This window comes from Halichoeres trimaculatus, unplaced genomic scaffold (assembly GCF_033239565.1).
Source record: "Halichoeres trimaculatus isolate MK-OKI-2021-1 unplaced genomic scaffold, fHalTri1.1 fHalTri1_scaffold_1, whole genome shotgun sequence".
NCBI classification, from domain to species: domain Eukaryota; kingdom Metazoa; phylum Chordata; class Actinopteri; order Labriformes; family Labridae; genus Halichoeres; species Halichoeres trimaculatus.
Genome location: NW_027437179.1, coordinates 40,165,717 through 40,190,358, shown reverse-complemented (window position 1 = coordinate 40,190,358; position 24,642 = coordinate 40,165,717). Strand labels below are relative to the sequence as shown.

Below are 24,642 nucleotides of genomic sequence, written 5' to 3'. Positions count from 1 at the left end.
TGAGCTTTTAACAAATAATACCTCAACATTTTAAACATACCATCATTAATCCACTTTTTGATAACTTCTTTTTGTAATTCTTTGATCAAATTTTTCAGTTTTGAGTCTTACGTGAGTCACAAAGAGTTTTTATTAGTCTGTTTTTTTTAACTTTGGAATAAAATCTAAGAAGGAGCTGGACTTTCTTCTCCTGATTGTTTCCTCCTCTTATTTCACTCTGAACACGCTGTATTTGCTTCTCACCATATTTCTGACGTGACTCTTAAAGTGCTTCCAGCTGGACGACTGTTCAACATTAAACCGAGAAACAACCGTTTGAGTCTTTCAACAAATGTTCAGAGGTTTTAACGTTCAGCATAAGAGCTCTGTTTTTCTTCTTGGTCGTTAAAAATCGTCTTATGTTGTGTTTTATTTAGAAAACAGAAAATAAAGACTGTTTTTCTCTTCTCTTTCAGGAGTACATCATCAGAGTCCAGAGAGGAGTGTCTGCAGAAAACAGCTGGCAGGTAAACGAACCAATCACAGCCTGCGCTGAGGAGTTCACTTGAAGTGTTTCTCCTGGTAGATTATTTTGAAAAAGCAAAAACAGCTCGTGCACAGAGCAGAGAGAGATGAGCTGATGTTTGTCAGGTGATTGTGAGGTCACACACGGCGAGCTCTGAGGACACGAGGTCGATCAATCAGCAGCTGTTTGTGGAAACATCGACCAATGAAAACCCCTGTTAGACCAATCAGGAAGAGATAATTAACCACCGTGTTTCTGTGTTTGCAGGTCATCCGGCGGTACAGTGACTTCGACGTCCTGCACAGCGGTCTGATGGTGAGTTTCACGTCCTTCACTTTAGGTTTGAGGTGTTGTCTTCTTGCACTTCCTGTCCTGTAACGTTTTGTTTTCCTCGCCTGGTGTGACAGCGTTGATAAGAACGTTCTTGTTGGTCTGATCTGGTCTGCTTGTCCTGTAATGATTGGAGTGATTTTAATAATTTATTCCTGCATTAACACAGAGCTGATGATGTTCCTGCTCTAATGTGGAGCCACAGCTGAGATATTGTCTCTGAATAATTCAGGACTGATCAAACTTACAGTTTCTGCAGCTCTACGTGAGTTCACGTTATCACGTTTCTGATTTGTTGCGTCATGCTAACACCTTCTTTGTTCAACATCACACTCGTGGTTTAATCAGGAAGCCCTGAGCTGACTTACTGAGGTGATAACCAGGGTGGTGTAACACTGCAGAGACATGTTTTTGTCATAGTCAGGTTCACAGACGTGTGTTTAGTCATGTTTTCAGTTAGTCAGTACGTCTAGGGGAGAGGGGGAATTCAGGTGTAACAGCAAACAAGGAAACAAAAGTAAGAAAGTGTATAGAAAGTGCAAAAAAGCTCCATAAGAAAATAGATGCTGACAGCTTGTCCATCATTGTCCAGTCAGCCAGTCTCCACCTCCACAGGGTCCAGGACTGAGCTTCTTCAGCAGTCTGTTCAGTCTCTGTCTCCTGGATCCTGTCTGCTCACAGCTGGTGAAGCTCTTCCAATGCGGCCTTGGTGTCTGGTGTTAGCTCTGTTAGCCATGTCTGTGAATAGCATGATGCTACTCTGCCCTCTGGTATTCCCTCTATTGCTGGGTTAGCACAGCTAGCTCGTCCATCTTATTGGAGATAGATCTTACGTTCCCAATAACGATGGATGGAAAGACAGGTCCATGTGGCACTTCTTAGCTCACACCTGAGAACCAGCACATCGTCCTCACCTCCTTCTCCTCACCTTGTGGGGAAACATCCGGCCTAGCACCAGTTAGCATTGACATGCTACAGGCTGCTAACAGCTGAGTTCACATGTTAACAATGCAGCCATGGTTACATGTAGGATCTCCAGACAAACACAGGAGAAAAAGTAGTAAAAATATCACTGAAGACACAAAAATTCTTCTTCTTCTTCTTCTGGCTGAACACTGAGGCATACCAAGACCTGGTCTGATGTCTGAATCCCATGATCATGATTAATCTGATTAAAAATTTAATTCAATTCAACTCATCTGCAGAATGACTCAAAATCCCTTAAGTGTCACAGGCAACGCACTTTGGGCAGTTTGTTCAAGATGATTTAAGTAAAATAAAAATAAGAATAGTCAACCAACATAGAGTGTTATGCTCACTCTGCAGGAAAGAGTTTTCACCTCTGCTTCGTTGCTTCAGTCACACTACCTTTTGCAAGTTGCCTCTCAAGATACCTTGCACAAGGCTCCAACAAGAAGCACAAAGTTTTTGTTAACATGAACTATTAAAAGTGTTTAATAAACCGGCTAAGTGAAAAAATATTCATTCTTTCTTGAATCTATTTGCTCATGCAGAATGAAACATGATTAATATCCACAGCAACCCTGAGATTATTCTGATTCAATATTCAAATGTTTGACAGCACAACTCAAAACAAAATTCAACTCAGTTTTATTTTTTCAATAGATAGATTGTATCTATAGACTTTATTAACCCAAGGAAAATACGTGATTAATCATGATTTATCACAGGATAGACATGATTATCTTGATTAATTTTTTAATCCGTTGAAAGCATTAATTTTGAGAAATGAATGTGCTAAATTAAAAAAATGCTGAGACTATTTATGACACAAATTATTCTTTTTTTTTTTTTTACCATTTTTTGTTTCAAATGTGAAAGGTACGCATAGCAATCACATTATCTAGGTGTGTCAATTGAGCTATCCTTAGTCTGATTTCAGTCAGACTAAGCTGTTTACATGCATTTAATAGTCCAAACTGACTAAGCTCATAGTCCCATTTCTGAAGCTGCATGTTAACATACTGAGTATAAAACCTCCTTTCACAAGCACTAGTGAATATTTTTAAAAAACAATTTAGGACAATCAACCTCATAGGGATGGGAACCGTCCACATTTGAAATGATACAAAACTTATACCTGGTACCTGGCAATCGGTATCGGTACTCAACGGTACTAATTTTCAGTACTTTTTTGTGTTTATGTGGTAAAAAAAAATCAATGTTTTTAATGATAAAATTTAAATTTTATTTTCAATTTAACGTATTAATTCTTCAGTATAGGGCTGCACGGTGGCGCAACAGTTGCAACATGCATGCGTGGGGTCTCTCCGGGTACTCCAGCTTCCTCCCACAGTCCAAAAACATGCACATCAGGTTAATTGGTCACTCTAAATTGTCCCTAGGTGTGACTGAATGGTTGTCTGTCTCTGTATCAGCCCTGTGATTGGCTGGAGACCAGTCCAGGGTGTACCTCGCCTCTCGCCCAATGACAGCTGGGATAGGCTCCACCCACCCACGACCCTGAACAGGATAAGTGGGTCAGAAGACGAATGAATGAATCTTCAATATATAACCTTGCAATGCTGTGTTCATGTCCAGCATGGAAAATCTCCTACTCCTCCACTCCCTCACAAGGATTTTAGGTACCAAAACATGGTACCTTTTGGTTTTTTGTGAAATGGAACCCGGTACTTTTGACAGAATTTGAGGGTACCTATAAAAGTACCGGGTTCCTTACCCATCCCTATATCCTCAGACGATTTCCAGAGCTGCTTCAGACATGTTGTGACAGTCACCTTGCTAAAAAATTAGGGTAAAAGTAATAAAAAAATAAATAGGGATGCACGATATTATCGGCACAATATCGGTGTCGGCTGATAAAAGCTTAAAAACACGTTTATCGGTATCGGCAGATATGAAAATTTCTGCTGATAAGCACAGCCGATAAGGTGCTATTCAGTTAGGATTATTATTATTTTCCATCTGAAAAATAATCTCCTTAAATAAAATGTAGCACTTCATTTATTTGCACTGCAGAGCTCTGTGTCTGTCACCAGGTTGTTACAGTAGCTCTAAAACAATCAAATGCAACTTGGTTATGTTTAAAAATGCATTGTACATTTAAAGTTCATGTGATCTTAAGAAATTATTTTTCTGTATTTCAATACTGAATGTCTTGAGTTTGAAAAAATAATACATTTCTTATTTATGGTAAAATCAAATGTGTTTTGTCTTGTTTTATGTGTTTCTTAAACAAATAAGACCGTCACAATTAGAGTAACATATAAATTCCAGTACAGGATAGACTTAGCTTTCTTTACAGTGAAAATAACAAACAAACTTGTGATTATCAGTATCGGCCAAAAGGGGTTTCGATATATCGGCATATCGGATATCGGCAAAAATCCAATATCGTGCATCCCTAAAAAAAAGGAACAAAATAATGAAAATAACGTTAATTCTTGATCTTGATGGTCTTGTACTGAATCTCTGTGTTTTAAGTATGTGATGGGTACAATAAACTAATATCATAATGAACCAAAGGTTATAAAAAGGAGGATGTTGCGTGGAGGACTGGGAGGAAGAGTAGAGACAGAGAAAAAGAGCAGAAGCTGTGAACTACAGTTATGCTTTATAGTAAATTAACAGCAACTCAAAGGAGTTAATAACACTTTAAAAAGCAAAAAGAGGATTCGCTGTGGCTGTGACCTGCTGGTGGATGAGCACACGGTGGAGGACACAAAAAAAGCTGCGTGGCTGACTTTAAAATTGCTTCCCAGACCCTAGTGAGACAGTTATCCTTTTCCTTGAGTATTTTCCTAGTATACCAGTGTTTTTTGAGATCGATCATTTTTATTTTGGAGTGTTTTTTCCTTTCCTTCATGTGGTTGGACTGTTTTAAGCCCAAACTTTTGGGGCAGTAGGAGCGCAAGCGTGTCAACAGATTGTGTTTTTCTTTAGAGGGTGGTTGGGTGTAGTTTGAAACTCATAGAGATGCAGCTTTGAACAGTATTTGTTTTTATATTTCTAAACTTGTTATTGAGACGTTTGCTGAAGTGATTATTAAATAGCTCGTCTTTAAATGAAAGCTTTTTGGTTTGGTGCAATTTATGTTAAGAAGACTATCATGTTTCCTTAAAGATGTCTCCCTTTGGAGTAACATAGCGCCTGTTCCCGGCTGAGCGTTACAATGTCTGATTTGGACCATGTGTCCCTGCAGGGCTACCGTAGGCTTCTGTAAAGTGTTTTTCTACAACTGTGCACATGTTTTTCTGCAACAAAGATAAATCCGTAGCTTCATTTCCACATCAGTGTCCTGTTTAGTGAGTTTATCCAGGCAGGCTGGTGCAGACTCCTCCTCGTGTTGCTCTGCTGATGTCGGCGGCTTTAGTGGAGGTTTGTGTTGCTGTGGCGGTCTCGTGCACTTTGTGATAAGGCACATTTCTCGCTCTGTTTCAGGTGTTTAGATAAACAGGCCGAGCTGCAGCCTTTTGCTGAAACAGCTTTTGAATTTCACAGCAGATTAAAGTTTGTTTGTGGTCTGACGCCTCAAAACTTCTCCCTTTCCAAACAACTTTGACGGTTGAGTCTATTTGGGCACTAAAATGAAATGAGAAACTTTTAAAGAAGCTGTTTTTGTTTGACTGGGGAGTTTTTTTGTTTTCAGGAGGCTGAACAGGATTTCCTTTACACATCATTGAGTGAGTTTGTTGCAACACAAACCGCAGAAACCTGCTCTCTTCATGTCTTAAAGTCGGGACGCCACGCTCACCAGCTCGTCTTGGCCAACTCTGACTTCCTCTTTGAGACGTAGAGCGACCGTTTGTTACGACATGTTCCCGTCTCCTCCTTTCATCAAACACTAATGAGGCTTTCATGAGCTTAGGTTGTGTTGACACGTTTCAGTTGCTGTTGTGTATCAGCTCTGAATGATCTCTGGAGACAGTGCTGACACAGATTGAGCTGCTGGGATTGATCTGACCTTTCACCTGTTTACGATCTTTCTGTGAGCGGAGACGCTTTCAAGTTAAACTTTAGAAAGAGGGCACTGTGGTCATTGACTCCAGATCCATTAAAGATCAGAGAATATCTACTTCCTGTCACCAATAAGGGTTAACCATTGATGAGTCAGGTGTGTTGATGCAGATATCAGGGGTCTGCTTCATGTGTGTGATGAGCGTCTTCTCCTAAAGGAAACGAAATGTGATGAATGCGTCTAAAACGACCTCATTTAGCCTCAAACCATCGCTCAAACAGCCGAGGAGCTTAGCCGTGAAACTGCTCAGAGCTCACAAACATCTGAAACTTGTGACCAGGTGTTGCAGCACAAACTCTCGGACTCTAAGTAATAAATAATGTCAGATTATCTGGCTTACTCTGGAATAATCTGACCGCTTTAGAGCACAGATCTGATTATGGGGCGCTGACTCTGCAGGCTGTTTGTTTTCCTTCCAGTGGAGACGAGGAAGTGAGCAGATTTTCTGCTGAGGCTGGTTTCCTTCAGGGGTCTCCATCCGACCCTGACCCCCGTCAGCTCCTCTTCTCCTGTCAACAGGACACGGGGATGTGGGAACGCTGATGTTTGTCTGCTTTAATCTGTCAGAATGAAAACAGAAACGTGGTTTATTCCTCTCCTCAGGTGTGTGGCATCAGCCTCCCTCTTCCTCCCAAGAAGCTGATCGGAAACATGGACCGAGAGTTCATCGCAGAGCGGCAGAGAGGGCTGCAGGCTTATCTGGACTCCATTACCCAGCATCCTTTGCTCTGCAGCTCCTTGCTTGTGAAGAAGTTCCTGGACCCAAACAACTACTCTGCAAACTACACAGGTGTGTTCAGTGAATGACTTAAAATGTAAATGCAAATTCAAATTCTTAAGTGAAATCCTTTAATATTAAATTCATGTGTTCATAAGTCATAAGGTAATCATGACACGTGTGTGTGTGTGTTCTGCTTTCATTCCTCAGAGATCGCTCTGCAGCAGGTCTCCATGTTCTTCAGGTCAGACCCAAAGTGGGAGGTCCTGGAGCCTCTGAAGGAGATGGGTAAGCTTCCTCTTCAATCTGCAGCTGACTGTTAAACACGAGACTGTACGCAGTCTTACAGAAATGTAAACAAACAACAAAACCCACGTGTATCTTTCTGTGTTAATGGACTGTAAGAATAAACAGACTGGCTTTTTTATTTTTTATGATTTTATTTAATATTTTGCATTTTGCTGTGCAAAACAGGGTTGTTTAGTTTGCTCTGTTATAAGAGAGATCGTTTTGGCATTTATTTGGCTGGTTAAACATTATGGTTTTGAAATAATTGAACAACAGAAAAAAAATGGGTAGACTAATCTTCCAACTAATCGTTAGATTAGTCGACTAATCGATAAAATAATCGCCCGATTAATCATTTTAAAAATAATCGTTTACCCCCAGCCCTAGTGTTTACTGATTATAAAGTGCCACTAACAGCTGTTTTCTTAAAAAAAGAAAAACACCAAAAAAGCATTCGCAGTAAGAGTGTACAGATGAGGTTGTGAATGAAGGACTCTTATCAGTGACGAGTTAGTGAAGGTTTTTTGTCTTATTTTACTTTTCATGTTCGACAAATGGATATAGCGCCTTTGAGATATGGTTTCATGAGGTCTGGGTTTAGTTTTGTAAAACAAACTGTTGTGCAGAAAGTCCCACTCAATCGTACATGATGCTAACCTGCTATCCTGAGATGACGCCGCTAGCTCGCCACCATGGACTGTGATAAGGATGGGTGCCAAATTAGGTACTTTTATAGGTACCGACTGAATTCTGTCAAAAGCACCAGGTACCGATCCATGTGAAATCAAAAGGTACCATGTTCAGGTACCTAAATGCATCCTTGTGACTGTAAAGGAGTGGAAGAGTAGGAGATTTTCCATGCTAAAGATGAACTCAGCATTATAAGGTTATATATTGAAGAATGAATATGTTCAATTGGAAAAAGAAAGATTTGTTATTAAAGAAATTGATATTTTTAATCAATAAGTTACAATGACTTCCTGGTTCATGGCTCGATATCAGAGTTTGACCAGACGCCAAAGACACCCTTTAACTATAAAACATGACGTAATACATAACACTTTATGAAGGCTTGAAAAACATTTGTGAGCACAAATGAAAAGCAAATCCAAAGAAATTGAGGAATAAACATATTACTTCCTGTTGTACAGTGAGGGGCGCTGTACTCACTAATGCTGAGGAAATGGTCAACTTTGGCGGTGTTTTATAGCCGTGCCCAGTGAGTTACAGAAAAATCTTGAATAGATTTTCATAGTGAATGTGTGTAGCATATACAAGCCAAGTTTGGAGTTGATAAGATGAAAAACCTGGTACTAGTTCAATGAAATACATAGGCTATAAATCGTCAAAATCCAGTATTTATGTCCGAATTGCGAACTTCCTGTTAAGAATTCACCATGGTCTTAAGAGACTTTTTTATAGGTCTAGACATGATGGTCATGGGTGAAAAATTTCAGGGCTGTAGCTCAAAGTCAGTCCTGATCCAACATTGTACAAGAGAGCTGTTAAGGTTTTCATGAAGCGTCGGAAATGGTCATTTGTGGCCACGCCTTTTGAGTTACAAAATATCTTTTAATAACTTTTCATTGTTAATGTGTGAAGCATAAACAAGCCAAGTTCGGAGTTGATTGGATGAAAAACCTGAGAGTAGTTGGTTTAAATACGTACCCTGTAACTGCAATTCTTCCCGTTGCCATTTGGGGGCGCTGTACTTTCTATGGAGCATAATTTTGCGCTCATACTGAAATCATAAATTTTCACAGCTGAATAAATTTTGTGGCGAGGTGCGTTCATGACTATCTCAAGCAAGAAAAATGTTATGCTGTAAAAATGTTAACAAACAGGTGACGATCTCTGTTTGTTTCTTTCGTTTTCAGGCTGGAGGATCAGGAAGAAATATTTCCTGATCAAAAACAAAGAGCAGCCAAAGGAGCGGTATCTGCTGAGCTGGGTGAGTATAGATCAGTCTGTCACTATCAACAGGAAAACACTGATTTAAGGTGGAATCAATGAGGGCAGATCTGTCAACACACTTATTGAGTTACCTGTGTGGTCAGGAAAACCAAACGAAAATGGATTCAGATCTGAGATTTCGCAGCTTTGATTGAGGGCCAGGAGTTGATCAATACATTTCCTGGAACGAATCCTCGAACGTTCAGAGTTCTTCCTCCTGTTTCTTTCTGAAAAGACTCAAAAAGAAGAAGGAGAAGTTTTTCTTCCTCTTCTCTCTGACTGAACAGGAACATTTCCAGGAACATTTCACAAACTGAAGAAACTCTCACGATCCAGAACAGATTAAATCAGCTTAATTCAAACTCAATCAAATGTTCTTCACGGGTTTTAGCATCCTGTCCTGTTTGAAACAACAGATCTCTCAGATAAAATGAGTTTCATAAAAACTCAGTTTGAATCATCACACACATTTCTTCCTGATTTTGTTTGTCTGATTGTTTGAAGTGGAGGACTTGTATTGAGTCAGAAAAGCTTCCTCAAAGCCTCAGAGACCACGTCAGCATCTTGGGTGATTGATTGAAGACTTTCCAGGAGTAAATTGATAAATTTGATTTGAGCCACTCGGGTTTTTCCAAAGCTAATCTGGAGGAAAGCACATGTTGAAATAACTGATTCCCTATGTGTGTGTGTGTGTGTGTGTGTGTGTGTGTGTGTGTGTGTGTGTGTGTAGGTTGACCTGGGTCCTGATAAGTTCCTGTCAGACAAAGATCTGCAGTCAGCCATGAAGCTGCTGACCAGCTTTTCTGTGAGTACACACTCTGCTAGTCTGTGTGTCTGTGTGTGTTTGTGCTGTAAGCTCTACTTCAAAATGCTTAAAAACTACATATTTTTATCAGTTTCAAACACTTTTTAGTGCAAGCTTCTGCATCCAAAACAATTTATGTAAAATAAATGTATGGTTTTAAACATAACAATGTGAAAAATAAAAAATGTGGACTGAACATTGGGCAGAAACAGACTTATGGCTGTTAAAATCAAGGTGTGGAGAAGGTTAAAGGTCCCACATTCTGCTCCTTTCCTGCAGTTTAATCTGGATCATTGATGTCTTCATGAAATGGTAGTAACATGTTTTGGTCCAAAAAGCCAATAAATCAAGCACAGCAGCATTGTTTCCAGGCTCTCATAGCCCCTCTGTTCAGAACGCTCTGATTTAGTGGGCGTGGCTTTCATATGTAAATGAGCCACCGCTGATACCGCCCCGCTCTTCCACGTCACTGAGAGCGGCGCCACGAGCTCTGAGTGCACAATGTTTAGAAAACAGCGAAGCTTGTTTACCGTAACATTACAGGCTAAAACAACAGGCTAACTGCAGCTAAAGTTAGCATCCTGAAGCTAACACAGAGACAGGGGGGACACTGAGGAAAAGCTCTTCCATCTGCTCCACAGCACACAGCATTTAAAATACTCACATTTCCAGGGTCCCAGGTTTGTTGGAGGATGGTTGGTAATGCGCCTGGATTCAGGACCAGTCTATTGGCTAGCCCTCTGTTGGACTGTCCAAAGTTGGAAAAGCAGTCGGCTGTGAAGTGACTAGCACACACATGCACAGTTTTACTGAGTGTAGCTGGAACATTTCCTTGATAAATGAACTCTAGACACTTAGTCTTGTCTTCTTCTGAGATGGGAAGCTTGTGCATGGAACCATGTGGCTGATTACAGCCAAAAACAGAGCAGTGATGGCTCCTCAGTGATGCCTTAAAGGGAATCGCTGACGTCTGCAAATTAACAAAAATCCAAACGGCTCGTTTTAGGTCAGGATTTTACATTCACAAGCTCTACTAAGTACAGGTTTTGTCATTAAATATCACATTTTGTGGGCTGGGAGGAAAGACAAAGACCCACAAATTTCACTAAAAGACTTAATAAAGTGATTTTTGCATTATAGGTATTTGTACTAAGTAATTAAATGAGGTTATATCATGCAACAACCTCCTGTTGTGAGGGAAAAAAAGATGAAGTGTTAAAACTGCAGTACCACTAGTGTCCACTTGAGGCTGGCTCCAGAAAAGCAGAAGCCACATACACACCCATTCAACAAAGCCGATCTTTACGGCAGAAATCAACATGTTTAAAGCTTGGTTCAAAAAAAGTTTTTAGTCTGAATAGATCATTTCCCGTACGGCACACACTGTATGGGAGGAAGTATTTTTCATGACTCAGCAGTTTTAAAGATATTACAGGTACATGTTTCTAATAATTAGAGGCCCAGCTGACCCGGCTAACAAGTGGGCACTCTGTAGCTGTTAGAAAGGGGCCCAAAGCCAAACTGAAGTTAGGGTGACTCAGCATTAAAATTTGGCCCTTGAGAGTGACATACTTCAAAACTCAGCTTCAGAAACAGATGGGTGATGTCACAGAAACAACCTTCATGTTTTATAAACTCTAAATGATCAAACTCCTCTTCCTCTTCCTCCACAGACTCCCTATCTGTGTCCGCTGTTGTTCTCCAGCACCAGTGAGTCTTCAGCTCTGCTCATCAGACCGTTCAGCGAGAAGGGCTCTCTGAGAGACCACATATGCAAGGTATGCAGAGCGGCGTGGACGGCGTCACCGAGTGGGCAGGTTTCAGATAAACAACACAGGATTATTACATCAAAATGGGATTGATGAGATTTGGGATTTTTGTGGATTTAAAGATGTCTGTATTTTAGTTTTTCAGTTGAATCAAAAAGGAAAACAGAAAAATAACGCTGAGTTTAGTTTCTGTTTAGACTTTTTCTTGTGGTGAAAGAAGCGCTGACTCCTCTCTCCTCTCCTCTCCTCTTGTTTCCTCTCCTCTCTCCTCCCCTCTTGTGAGCAGGTGAAGCCCAGAGAGAGTTACCTGAAGAAGTACTGTAACCCAAAGAAGAGTCAGGGCCTCGAGCTGCAGCACATCAAACTGTACGGACGACAGATCCTGGAGGTAAACACACACACACACACACACAGATACAGTAACACACACACACTTTCTTCTTCTTCTAACACTCTCTGTGTGTGTGTTTTCAGGGTTTGAAGCTCCTCCATGACGGCGGTGTGTTTTTCGGTCACCTGCACGCATCAAACGTGATCGTGGATGAAGGTGTGTGTCGACTGACAGACGTAGAGAACGGCATGCTGGGAGTCCCGTCAGCGCTGCGGTCGGCTTTCACACAGCTCAGGAAGATTAATGTAAGTGACAGAGTCAGTTGTTACTTTTATATCTGCTCTGTTTCCCTTAAAGCCAAAGCTTTAACTGATTTTAATCCTGTTTTTATCAACTTTTTACACTAAACTCTGAAAGGTTGTTCTTAAATCTCGGAGGTCTGAGGCGTTAATCTCCAATAATTGATCACCAAAGTGTTTAACATCATGAATACAAAAGAAAAATAAAAAAGATGCTTTTTCGATTTGTGACTTTTCTTTAATGATAAATCACTTTACACATGAAATAACTGACTGAACAATCTAAAAACAAACTAAAACAGATATTGCAGTAACTCGTTTCTACCACTAGGGGTGCTCTTGAGGATAGAAAAGACAGAAACAAGGGTTTCAGAGCAGGAATTCATCGTCAACAAGTCTTTTGAGGTCATCTGCTCCTAATACAGCCACTGATTGAATAATGATGTTAAACTCAGATTTATTGATAATCATCACAGAGCGCCTTGTTTTGAAGAGACAGAGTCGTGAGAGTCTCTGAAAAGACATCGATTCTCTCCGGGTGAAGAAAATCTTCCTTTTTAAGGTTAATCCATATCCCTGTGTGTGTGTGTGTGTGTGTGTGTGTGTGTGTGTCCTCAGAGCACAGAAAGCATCGACGTCTTCTGTTTTGGACATTTACTCTACGAGATGACGTACGGCCGACCTCCAGACAGCGTCCCCGTCGAACAGTTCCCCCCTGTCCCCTACACGTCTGTGGGTCAGTTCATCTACACACACTCAGACCAGCAAACACACGGTGCTGGACATGTCTGAAATATCTTAAAATGTCCCAGTTTCACATCTTGATTCATTGTGTGTTTGTCTTTATTCGTCCAGTGTCGGTGCTGCAGTCCATCCTGTCCACAGAGGCCTGTAAGGGAAAGATGCCGACAGTTTCAGAGCTCATGCAGACACCGTGAGTTCACCTCGAGTTTTCATGATGCTGATCAGAAGAGGACACTTTATTTTTTATGTGGATTAGGGTTCTGCAACCTTTACTTTTATAGGAGCCTTTTTACCTCAGCTCACCTGGATTACAGTCATTCAAGAGCCACACAATTTACTTTATCTTCACAATGAGGATAAAAACATTCTGTACACAGTTAAAATCTAAACGAGAAAATTTTTCAAGTCATGAAATTTTATTTGTGATGACTTAGTTTTTTTTTTTTTTTTTTTTACATTTGCAAACATGTCAAAAAGGAAATTTAAAAACAGTTTCCAAAATTTGTAAACATTAAAAAAATGAAATGTCTGATTAAAAAAAAAAAATTAAATTAAAAAAAAAATTGCAAAACTTAAAAAAATGAAATTTCAAAACTTTGAATTTTTTTCCCCAGAAATTAATAAGTTTGAAAAAAAAATTAAAATTAAATTAAATTTGAAGAAATCATAACATTTTTGGAATTTAAAATAATTGCAAATTTCAATTTTATTTATTTATTTCTTTTTGCTAATGCCACATCCCAAGCAATTATATTAATCTGGCAAGTTGTCAGTTAAATTGAAAAAAATAAAAATGAAATATCTAATTAAAAAAATGAATTAACAAAATACAAAAAAATTGCTAAACTTAAAAAATTGAAATTTCAAACCTTTGCAAATTTTTTTTCCAAAAGTTAATAAGTTTGCAAAAAAAAATTAAAAAGAAAATTAAATTTTAAAAAATCACAAAATTTTTGGAATTTTAAAAAATTTCAAATTTCATTTTTTTTTTAAATTTTATTTTAGCTGATTATTTGCTATGGAAAGTTGGTGGGCTGTTGATGTCAAAAATATTTTTTTAAAGCTACAAGGAGCCACTGCAAAGGAGTCAAAGAGCCACAGGTTGCAGATCCTTGATGTTGATGATGCTTTGAGCTGTATTTTTCACCATTTGACACTTTTACAGGGTTTTCCATTGTTAAAGATCTGTAATATAACACTGTCAGTATTGTTAAGTGACTATAAAATACATTTTTCTTGAAATCTTCCCTGCACCCATACCAGAGCAGATGTCTTATTCTTATTTTTGCAGCTGATGAGTCTTTTTTGTGTTTTGCAGGTTGTTCAGTGACGTCCAGCTTCAACACTCAGAAAAACTACAGCTCAAGGTGAGAGGCTGTCCCTCCTATCAGACGGTCTGTGCACGCAGAGAGAGTTTTCCTGCAGGTTATCAGCTCAGGTTTGAGTAACATCATCTTCATCCACCCTTCCAGATTCCCAGCCGGCTAAAAGAGGCGCTGAAGACGGCGAAGGAGAGTCTGGAGAAGAGACTACAAGAGGAGCAGAGAGTGGTACGTAGCCTCCCTCTTTTCACGTCTTTGGATAATCTTTGTTTCTTCGCGGTGTGAGTGGGATAAAAGATATAAAGTCTGTGTTTTGTGTGAAGAATAATCCAGAGTTTGATGTTGGTTTAAAGCTCCACCAGCACAGGAGGCTGACCAGAGCTCAGTCCCACCACGGCTCAGAGGAAGAGAGGAAGAGGAGGAAGATTCTGGCGAGGAAGGTAGGAAACACTCCCAGACGGACAACAATAGACAGAAACGTCATAACAAACTGAACAAACTGAGGGATTTATTTCTGAACAGCTCTGCCTCGAAATGGTCTGTCAGACTGAGGCTCATGGGGTGTTTCTATTGTTCAGTGTGTGTGAGGATGACAGAGCTCGTCTGTGACCGAGGACAGACACCCACAGGAATGTTTCTGTTTATAGAGACTGAAAAATACACTTAGATGTTTTAAATGTTTGTTTGAGACCTAAAGATGTTGTTTTCTTACAGATGTGTTGTTTTCTTGTTTCTGCAGAAGTCCAGACAGTCGGCCTTTGAGAATGAAGAAGATGTGTCCGTCAGAAACAACAATAACTCTGGTATGGAGGCCTAACACGGCTTCAACGTGTCTGTTGTTCTTCACTCAACCTCCTGACATATTTTACAATCCCAGAAAGAAATACACAAGAACAGCAGCTCTCAATCATCATTAAACGTGACGTGAAGCCTGGTTTTAACCTTTAATAACTAATGAAAATAAAACTTCTCAGAAAAAAGAGGACTTAAATACAAGACAGCCAAATGATGTCTTCAAATCACCACAACAATCAAACGTGAGAAACATTTCTACCAGGTGTATTAATCTTTTAAAGTTTGACCACAGCCCATCTGGAATGACTGGGGAGATGGATTTTTTTTACCTATACTGCAACCAGCCACCAGGGGGAGCCGTTTTTTTTCACTGTCTGTGGTGTCTGACAAAAAACGTGTTTTTGAACCAGATGTTGCCCCTCGGCAGTGACGCAACAACTTCCACAGAGCAGATAGAACAGGACAGGAAGTCAAACACTGACACAGCATTAAAACATCCAGTAACCTTCAAAATAAAACAAACTGTCCAAAGCCAGACCACATTTAGTTTGACTACTTTACCTTTTTTTTTTAATTTTTTTTTGTTGTTTTTTTCTTTTTTCCTTTACAGAAGAAAGCAGCACAACTCAAAAATAATGAACACTAGGTTTTCTATTCTATACGTCCTTATGTCACAATAGTGAAAAATAGTCAGCTCATACAATATCAGTTCACTGGGCCTTCAATGTCGTATTCACAATCTGTTTTCCCGGTATTATAGAAAAGTTTCTGCCCTTAGATTTTGTGAAAAAGTTATTCTTTCCATACTTTCAGTTTGAGACATAATATTAATCCAGTCAGTCTTTGTTGGAGGACTAATTTGCGGCCATTTTCGTGTCACAGCCTTTTTACTAGCTGCAATAAAGTCTTTGATAGATATTTATCCTTCTTTGAAAAGTGGGTTGTGATGTTACCACGATAGTTTGAGGAGAATGAGCAGTCAATCCCACCATCAAAAATTTTGTTACTTTGCTTTTGAGTTTAAACCAAGGTCCAATATTTAACAGTGTGTTACTCAGCTCCTTTAGAGTCCACCAGTTTGTTGAATTCAGGACACTTTGAGCCTTCAACGCCTCATTTAAGGGATCCCTTGAAATAAGACAGCCGTTGACATGATGTTCCCCAGGGCCCTTTAGTCCTAAATTGTAACTCAGACGCTTTTTAATTCTTTAAATGGTGGTTTTTAATTTCATGTGCTGATTCCTTCAAGGAAGCAAATAAGAGACATAATTATTTGAATATTAGTGTCAATACGGTAAATTGCCTTTCCTGACCTGATGTTGAATTTAAGCATCCCCAATCATTTTATGTTGAGTTATGAACTTTAATTTTTTGGATCTGAATTTTCAAAAGGTGAATTAATAAAAAATAAATTCAGATTCCTGTTTTTCATAGCAGAATAATTCAATGCCATGAATTCAGTGGTGGTTTTATTTCAGTATCCAACATTCAGTTGCTGTTAAAATTCAAATAATTACGTCTCTTATTTGCTTCCTTATTCCTTTCATCTGGAGAGAAAGCTTTGATTTCTTTGTTGGGTTATTAGTAGGACAGATGGTTAATCTCATTCTTACAGACTATCTAAGCTCATACCTGGAACCTGGTGTGAGATTTTTTTTGTTCTGAATAATTAAACGACTGATGATGATGATGATGATGATGATGATGATGATTTTCTGTGTTTGTCTTCAGGTTCTGGAGCCAGCTCTCCTCCCACGTGTCCCTCCTCTCCCACACCTCCATCCACTACAGGTACGTCCACCTGTCTGTCCATCCATCTGTCCATCTGTCTGTCTCTGTTTGAGAACTAAACACGCAGATTAGCTCCCCCTTGTGGTGACAGGTCACCACGCAGCTCAGGTCAATAACAGCGTCTTCTTCATCAGCTCTGAAAGTGCACGAGTGATATGAATCTAACTACCTGAACTAACCTGTCTCTGTCTCTGTCTCTGTCTCTGTCTCTGTCTCTGTCTCTTCACCTCTTCTCTCCATCACATGATAACCTGGTTTTCAGACAGGTATCTGTCTCTGCTGTGAGATCCACTGTGTCCTGTCTTTAGATAAGAAGTCAGTTCAGGGAAGGAAACGCTGATGTTTCATTTTGGAGTTTGACAACAGGAATAAATGAAACATTTTTAGGGCCCAAAAACACAATACATCATTTATTTTTGAGAAGAATTCAGAAAAATATTAAATCAGCTGAGATTTTGGCTTTGAAGATGTATCAGGGCCACTAAAGAAATTTTTTAAATGACTAAATTTTTGAGAAAAAAATTTTTGAGAAAAAACTTTTTGAGAATTTTTTTTTTCGAGTTCGTAAATAGCAAATTTACAACTTTATAAACGAGTAAATTTGCTTATTCCATGGTACGACAGTGTTGGTTTACGTACCGAATGCTTATAATGATGCGATGACTCTGGGCTAAAACCAATAACATCATCTTATTGCTGAGTCTAACCCAAAAGTACAATCTGCTAAAGCTGTCAGTTCGGTCTATTTTTCTGTGAAGTACGTCACTTCATAACAACCTACAAATTTAAAGCCACATATTAATCTGTAGGAAACTGAAATTTACTAGTCCATAAAGTGGTATATTTGTGACTTTATAAACCAGTAAACTTTCGAGTTCAAAAAGTCAAACATTTGTGATTTTACAATCTCAGAAATTTTGAGTTTTCTTCTAGAAAATTCTATTATTTATGTCTTAAAGTGGCCTTAATACGCCGTCGTATTAAGCAAACATTCAAGTAGGGAGAAATCTACTGAACTGGTGCTCTACAGCACTTGGAAAGGCGCTTATAATATATGATAACAGGGAATTTATAGATACCATAGCATCAGACATCTTCAATTTTTTGTCTGATAAACCATTTTGTTTTTTTTAAATTAGGATTGATAATCTCTTCGGAAAACAAGTCAAAACAGGTTTTTAGGGTTTACATAAAAGTGTTTAAACTAACGGATAAATTAGGGATTTAAGGGTGTATTTGTGTTGTGGTAGTTTTCAAATAGTTTCTTTTGGTCAAGTAAAACCTGTCAAATCAGTCAAATCTCTCTGTTTGTTTCTGCTCAGCTGGTTATTTCTCTTACTGCAGGTTTCAGCTGCTCAGATGTGTCAGTTAGAAAAATATTTTAATAGTTTTTAAGTGACAGAAATGTGTTAGTTGATGAACCCTTAAATAGTTTTGGTCTTTTCCTGTAATTTATTTCCGTTAAAAACAGCAGCATATAGCTTTAACTTCAAATGTAGCATCAGTTTCCTACCCTGGTTTGAGTGTCTCCTCTTCTCCTTGATTCCTCTCTTCCTCCTCCTCTTCCTCTTCCTCCTCCTCGTCAGTCCTGGTCAAACTGTAAATACTGATTGAACAGATAATTGTCATCTCTTTCTCTCTCCTCTTCCTGTGCCGTCTCCACCATAGAGCATGCTCCATTCTGACCGTGTTGGGTAAAGTAAAAGATTTATAACATTGATGATGATGATGATGATGATGGTCGTCGATGGTTTTTGAGGATGTTGTTCACCGGGGTTCACAGCACGCTCTTCATCCAGACGGCTTCGTAATGATTAAATACAGTGAGAGATAAAAACAAGAGGATCAGAGGCAGGAAGCCGCTCTGTTATAGTCAGACAGGAGAGAAAACCATCTTTGTTTCTACCCTATGAAGTTTAAAAGACCTCAGTCTGTTTACAAATTTACCGATTCAAATCAAACTGATGCTTGATACTGACAGAAAGTGTTTGTGTTTCAGGAAGTTCAGAAAAAAGTTTGTTAGTCTTTGTTTACTTTTTTAAAAGTCTGTATCATGTTTGTGTGCCTTGGAAGACCTGAAGAAGTTCATCTTCTCCACCATCAAGCAGCTAAATCTGTGATTTAAAGGTACAGTGCAGAAAAATTCAGTGAAATCCAGCAGCCAGACTCTAGATTTAATCACTCCTTCCAGTTTTCAAAGCTATGGTAGCCTTCAGGGACAAATTTGTCACAATTTTACCGAATGTAGACATAGAAACTTGCTAGCTTGATGCCGTCTGAAGAGACGAGGTTGCTGCTGGTTTGGATCAGGGTGAACCAACATCTTCTTAAAAACCTCACAATCTGCAATGATGTCCAAACTTCAGACATCCAACCTGTCCTCCATTCAAACCTGCACTTCTCATTGGAGATTGTGATGTGTCAGTTCTGTCTGTCTGCTCGGTCAGTCGGTTGTAGCATGTCTGTCTGTTTCTGTCTGCCTGTGCGTCTGGTCCCGAGGCGGTTTGTCATCGGGACGTGTGTCAGTTATTTTAAATCTCTAAAATCTTCTTTTAAAAGTCGCCTTTTTGCCAGTTTTATCATTTTAATGAGGTTGAAGCTTTGTTTGGTGTGTATGGAGTGTGGATAAAGGTCTAAATCTGGTGATGAAGAGCCAGCTTTTATCGACAGATCGAGCAGAGATTTCACATTTCATAGTGAAGTGACTGCTGGACCCCTGTGAGGGAAACTGTGGACTTCACTTCACAAACACTAAACTGTTCTGTTCACTGCAGTAAAAAAAAGTGCATGTTATCCCTTTAAAGATGCTCATGAAGGTTTCTACAGGTTTGGTTTCCATCTGTCACACCGACGTGTCCTTTCATTACGCGGCAGATGAAAGTGAAGTCTGTGGATCCAGTCCAAGCTTTTTACCCCCGCTTCACGTCCGGCTCCACAACATTTTGTGTTCCCAGCAGTAACCTCTGGATTTTTATCCAGTTTGGGATGCAAAATGGCACAGCTGAAAGTCCCGTACCAGGTTTAAACTCAATTTACCATCAGTCCATCCGTTTATCAAAGTGAAGCTACAAAAATGAACAGAAAGTCTGGGAAACACAGAATACAGGGCTATAATTTTTGATAAAATGTGATAAATAACTGCTCGAACTCTCAGAGACAGTTGCTGTGAGAATCATCCAATCAGAGAGCTCCAGGCTCTGTTGCCATGCAGATTACAGTGAGGCGAAGGTGACAGGAATTCTGGAACTCTTTACAGTAAAGGGCTCTGAGGTCACTCTAATGTGAAAATTCTAGAACTGTTTACAGAAGCAAAGGTTCTTGGGTAGTGTAGTTTAAGCTGTAACACATATTGATAAATAAGCAAAGCATTTAAAAACAGCTTTAATACTAAAGTGTGGAATTTTTAAAGTTAAAAGCTGAAAGAGTAGTGTTAGTTAAGGATAACTTTAAATTTTCTGACCTAAGTTTGGTTGGAACTGATGGTGAATTGAGTTTAGCCTGAACCCTGATCTGAAGGAGCTGGTTTCACAAAGATAACAAACAGAATCCCAGAAAATCAACAGAAAATACAGGCTTCAAACATTTAACAGGAGAAACTTCATGAAGATTTGCTCGAGTTTTCAGTAAATAGACCTGAAAACCTGCCTTTGGACGGACAAAAACTGTTGCATCGAAAATACGAAATCGAAAATAAAGATACTTAAAATGTAAAAAGTCACAGACTTCCTTTGACTTAATTTTTCGAATTACTACTTAAAAGCTATTTTTAAAAGAAAAGCAGTTCCCCAAATCATCTCTAGGGTTGCTAGTCCCTCCATGAGAGAATCGCTAACCTCTGTACAGTTTGGTCAACAATGGTGAATTAAGTAGGAAAATTACAGTTTAATTAAATCAATTAGTATTTAGCTGAACCATGCAGATCATGACAGAAGAAATATACCTAAGCTGTTGTTTTGCACAGAAAAGCACGTACCTTCACTTTCATGAGGGCCTGTGTCCACTGTCTGCATTTTTTGTGCTAGCAGCAGCGCCAACATCAATTTTAGAGCACTACTGTTGCTAAGTTCTGCTGCTCTCATTCAATCATGTCTGTTGTGTCTGTTTAAGTTGATTTATTAGCTTCAGATTCCTTTTGTTTAAGTATCTTTGAAAATGTAGAAATGTAAACAAGTCATGTAAACAAGTCATGTCTTAAGTTTAACCGCAGCTCTCTTGAAAATAGTTTCCCCTAAAAGAAAGGCCAGGTTGCTGAGCGCTGAAAGCATCAAGCTGCACTGGTTTTAAATAAATGGACACAGGCCCTCAGGCTAGTTTAAAAGTGAAGCTAGGACCAGCATACATCAGTGATCCAGGCAGAACTACCTTTGTGAAACCAGCTCTCAGAGACGCTGCATGCTGCGCAGAGATCCCAGCTTTCTATTAGAAAAAAAAAAGAAAAATATCTGCACCTTTCATTCATTTTCCTTTTCTTTATTATTCCCAGGAGGCCAGTCTGCTCCCCCTCCTCCTCCTCCACCCCTGCCTCCTCCTATGCTGGACTCCTCCTCCTGTCCTCCTCCTCTGTCCCTCTCTGACGGAGCAGGAGGAGGCCGCGGCGCTTTGCTGAGCTCCATCCAGACTTTCAGTAAGGGCAAACTGAAGAAGGCCGAGACCGTGGACCGCAGCAAACCCGTCATCTGACCCCGCCCTGCCGCCTGAACCCGCCCTCCTCTACGGCAACATGAATGAGCTATGCACTGGTTCTGCACTGTGGTCTGAGCTGGTTCAGGTTCCTGAAAAACAGAATCAGTAAAGAAGAGAAAGTCCAAGTATGGTTTGGTTTTTATTCCTTTTTCTGCTTTTTTCCTGCTGTTTGAGTTTTGAATCCGTTGCTGTGGTTAAAGAGCGCCGAGGACGGGCGGTGTTAGCGTCAGTCTGCCCTTTGAGAAACTCCAGACAGTCCTATGCTCGGTGGTTTTCTGACCAACCAGCCGACCTGCTTGTCACCTGCGCTTCTTGCTTGTAAAATTTGCATTTGAACATTTGGAGTTTGACTTTTGGGAGCCACTGTGGGTGCTTCATCTCTCTGGATGATGAGGTTTAACTTCCTGGATCTAATCCTCTGATCCTGAAGAAGCCGGGGAACTGGACCAAACCTCAGCTTTCCTTCATGGAAGATCCTGTGTCCTCTTTGACGTGTAGCCTCCAGACTCTCCTGAGACTGTTCCCCTGCAGGACGACGGTGATGACGAACACCTCCATGAAAACATGAAGCATCAACACTTTTGTCTCCAAATCCCTTAATCATAATTTTCTTCAATCAAGTGCAGAGTTTTATCAGAAGAGTCTAAACACGTCTGCACCTTGACTCAAGAAAATAAACGCTGCATTTAAAGAAACTTTATCTTAAAGAATAAATATGATTTTATTTATTGGAAAGCTAACAGATCTATTTTCACGTGTTTTATGAAGCGACAAACAGCCTGGATGGATCTGAAGAAGTGTTGCGATGTGTTGGTCTGACGTCATAATTACCGTCAGGCTGTGTGGTTGTTTGAGAACAGAGATTCGTTTTATTAATATTGTGCAATGACTCACCTGCAGTCTTCATCCCTGACAGAAACACATCCCAAACTCTGCTCAGTCTTTTTAATCAGGCCCTCTGATTGGTCGCCTAGATTAGTTAAAACACGGACGTTTGAGACCAGGTCTGAGAAATATTTTTGCAAGAATAATTAGCTAACCCCACATTAGATTATTTTTATGCTCCCACTAATTATATAATCACATTTTGTTAGTGGATAGATCATTAACTGTATATAAAGATGGACAACGTGCCCCCACCTCTTTTTGTTGTACAAAAGTGAAGCCAAAATCTTTCCCATTTCTAGGAGACAGAGTCTGAGCTGTAGATGTTTTTTGATGGAGCTGTGATTTCGATGTCATGCCCCCTTTCCATGAATGTTAATATTAATTTAACTTCCTGTAACACCTTAGGTTGGTATATTTCACCACAGAAGAGATTTTTTTTTTTAATTTACAGCGGAAATTCACAGTTTTTGAAGCTCAGTAGCTCTTGTTTTAGTTTCTCTTTTGCTTAACATTCTTAAAAAGCTTTTCACTGCAACATTTAAACGTGTACACCTTTAAGGCCGGATGCGACGTATAAGTAATTCTAGACAATAACCTACACATTGCGTTCATCCTTAAAGGTGTATACCCATAAATGTCGCATCTGGTCTGAATGTGCTAAGAAACTCTAAAGCACTTTGGAACATAGCCTCCTTAACACTCCATGTCAGTTACTGTCCCTTTAAAAAACAAAACAACAATATGCATTCTGGAACACAGCATTCTAGAAGCCTCCTCCACTGCTGTCATGGGGTAAAGTTGTGTTTCTGTTTTTTAAATGGCAAATCCTCTTCTTTAAACTTGTTCATTTTTTGTTCACGCCGTGAAACGACACCTCAATTCTTTTTAATATACAGCCTATGGATTTGGCTTCACTTTTGAGGAGTGGCCACGTTGTCTATATTTATAACAATCCATGATATGTAATTCAAAACTTTTTTGTCCCATTTTTTTTCGAAACCTTACTTTCTTTTTTTGTTTCGTTTGGTAGGAAATCTACGAAAGATAGATTATAAAATTGCTGGAAAGAAAGATGCACAAGCTTGTTCTTTACAGCAACATGGTGCCATCATAGTTTAAATCCTGACTCCTGGGAAATATTATTTATACAGAGAAATGATTTCTGATACCTGTTGCTGAAGTAAGTTTAGGATGTGCCACTATGAGGTAGCTGCTCTCCATCTGACACCTGTTTGTCCTAAATCACATCTTCATGGATCAACAGTGACAGGAAGTTCAGCTCATATGAGATTTTGCTTCTTTGCACCAGATTAGAAGGTTTTGTTGGACACACAAAACCTGCTCCTTTGCTTTGCATGCTTGTTACTTACAGTCACATTTAGAAAACATCACAGCAGCTTCATAATTAAACTTACAATGGCTTGAAGCTGTCATGTCAAAATTGGAGTCTTTTTTTTTTTATTTCATTGAATGCAACATAAAGACAGATAGAGCATCATGTAGTCCAAATAAAGTATGAATGCAACAGATGGATCTCACTGCAGCAAGAATTCACACCCAGGTCGTCTGAGATGTGACGTTTGCTCATCGCTGCCTTCATGGAATCTGCAAACGTACTGATACAGGTTAACAGCACCTGAAGAAAACAGAAGTGACTTTAGTTTTCCTTCATTTTTCGGCTGTTGATGGTTAAATCAGACCCATGTTGTGTTCCTCTTTCTGATTGATTTTATTGTGCCATATGGATGCTTGTGCCTGTAAATGGAAACCTGAATGTTTTGTTAAAATATTGTTTATGACCAAGTGTTGGGTGTTTATGAAGAGCTGTCTGATTGGGATATTCACACTAAGGCACATGGGATGTTTTCATTTCAGTTAAACTGGATTATTTTATTATTGTTTGGTTGGGAAACTCGATGAAACACACTCACACTCAAGTGTTTTTTCTTTTTCGCTCTTTAATCCAAGTTTTATCTCTCAGACGGTTTGTTTTTGACAACTGCTTTGTGCTTGAATTGTTTGTTTTCTGTTATTCAGTGCAATCCGGTCCAATGGGATGGTCTTGAATGGTTATAGAATTGTATCTGAATGTTTCTCTGCAGCACTTTACCCAGGAGGGGTGGAAGATATGTCCAGAGGTGTTTGTGTCAAAATAAAGTCCTGGTGATAACACTGGACTATAAGTGACATTAATATAAAACCCACTCATCACATGTTTCAGATGCTTCAAATATTTTGTTCCTTTTGAGAAAGAAAGCTTCTCCATATTAAACTCTCCATTAAATGCAGCAATGAAAGGATTCTCCTCGTCATAAATGTTTGAATAAAACCGTCTAGCAACCCTGCTGTGATGACTGTATCAACTGAATGAAAATTTTATTAAAAAGTGGTTCAAGGAAAACTGTTTTGTTTATTACGAATG

At 39.3% G+C, this 24,642-nt stretch overlaps 1 protein-coding gene across 2 annotated transcripts in view; it reads left to right on the top strand.

The window, feature by feature from the left end:
• The window catches only part of pxk (PX domain containing serine/threonine kinase), a 29,655-nt gene extending 5,041 nt beyond the window's left edge, over positions 1 to 24,614 (top strand). The window contains exons 2-19 of one of the 2 annotated variants that reach the window (XM_074667416.1): positions 456 to 506; positions 773 to 820; positions 6,438 to 6,624; positions 6,763 to 6,840; positions 8,718 to 8,791; positions 9,524 to 9,598; positions 11,272 to 11,376; positions 11,654 to 11,755; positions 11,842 to 12,003; positions 12,616 to 12,733; positions 12,853 to 12,931; positions 14,060 to 14,108; positions 14,214 to 14,291; positions 14,417 to 14,503; positions 14,803 to 14,866; positions 16,590 to 16,649; positions 18,318 to 18,343; positions 21,133 to 21,264. In XM_074667416.1, the coding sequence (XP_074523517.1) occupies positions 456 to 506; positions 773 to 820; positions 6,438 to 6,624; positions 6,763 to 6,840; positions 8,718 to 8,791; positions 9,524 to 9,598; positions 11,272 to 11,376; positions 11,654 to 11,755; positions 11,842 to 12,003; positions 12,616 to 12,733; positions 12,853 to 12,931; positions 14,060 to 14,108; positions 14,214 to 14,291; positions 14,417 to 14,503; positions 14,803 to 14,866; positions 16,590 to 16,649; positions 18,318 to 18,334 (1,434 nt within the window). In that variant the 3' untranslated portion in view covers positions 18,335 to 18,343; positions 21,133 to 21,264. Of the gene's footprint in view, positions 1 to 455; positions 507 to 772; positions 821 to 6,437; positions 6,625 to 6,762; positions 6,841 to 8,717; positions 8,792 to 9,523; positions 9,599 to 11,271; positions 11,377 to 11,653; positions 11,756 to 11,841; positions 12,004 to 12,615; positions 12,734 to 12,852; positions 12,932 to 14,059; positions 14,109 to 14,213; positions 14,292 to 14,416; positions 14,504 to 14,802; positions 14,867 to 16,589; positions 16,650 to 18,317; positions 18,344 to 21,132 lie in introns of both variants that reach the window. The other variant, XM_074667407.1, reaches the window with a different exon arrangement.
• Positions 24,615 to 24,642: the final 28 nt, after the last annotated feature.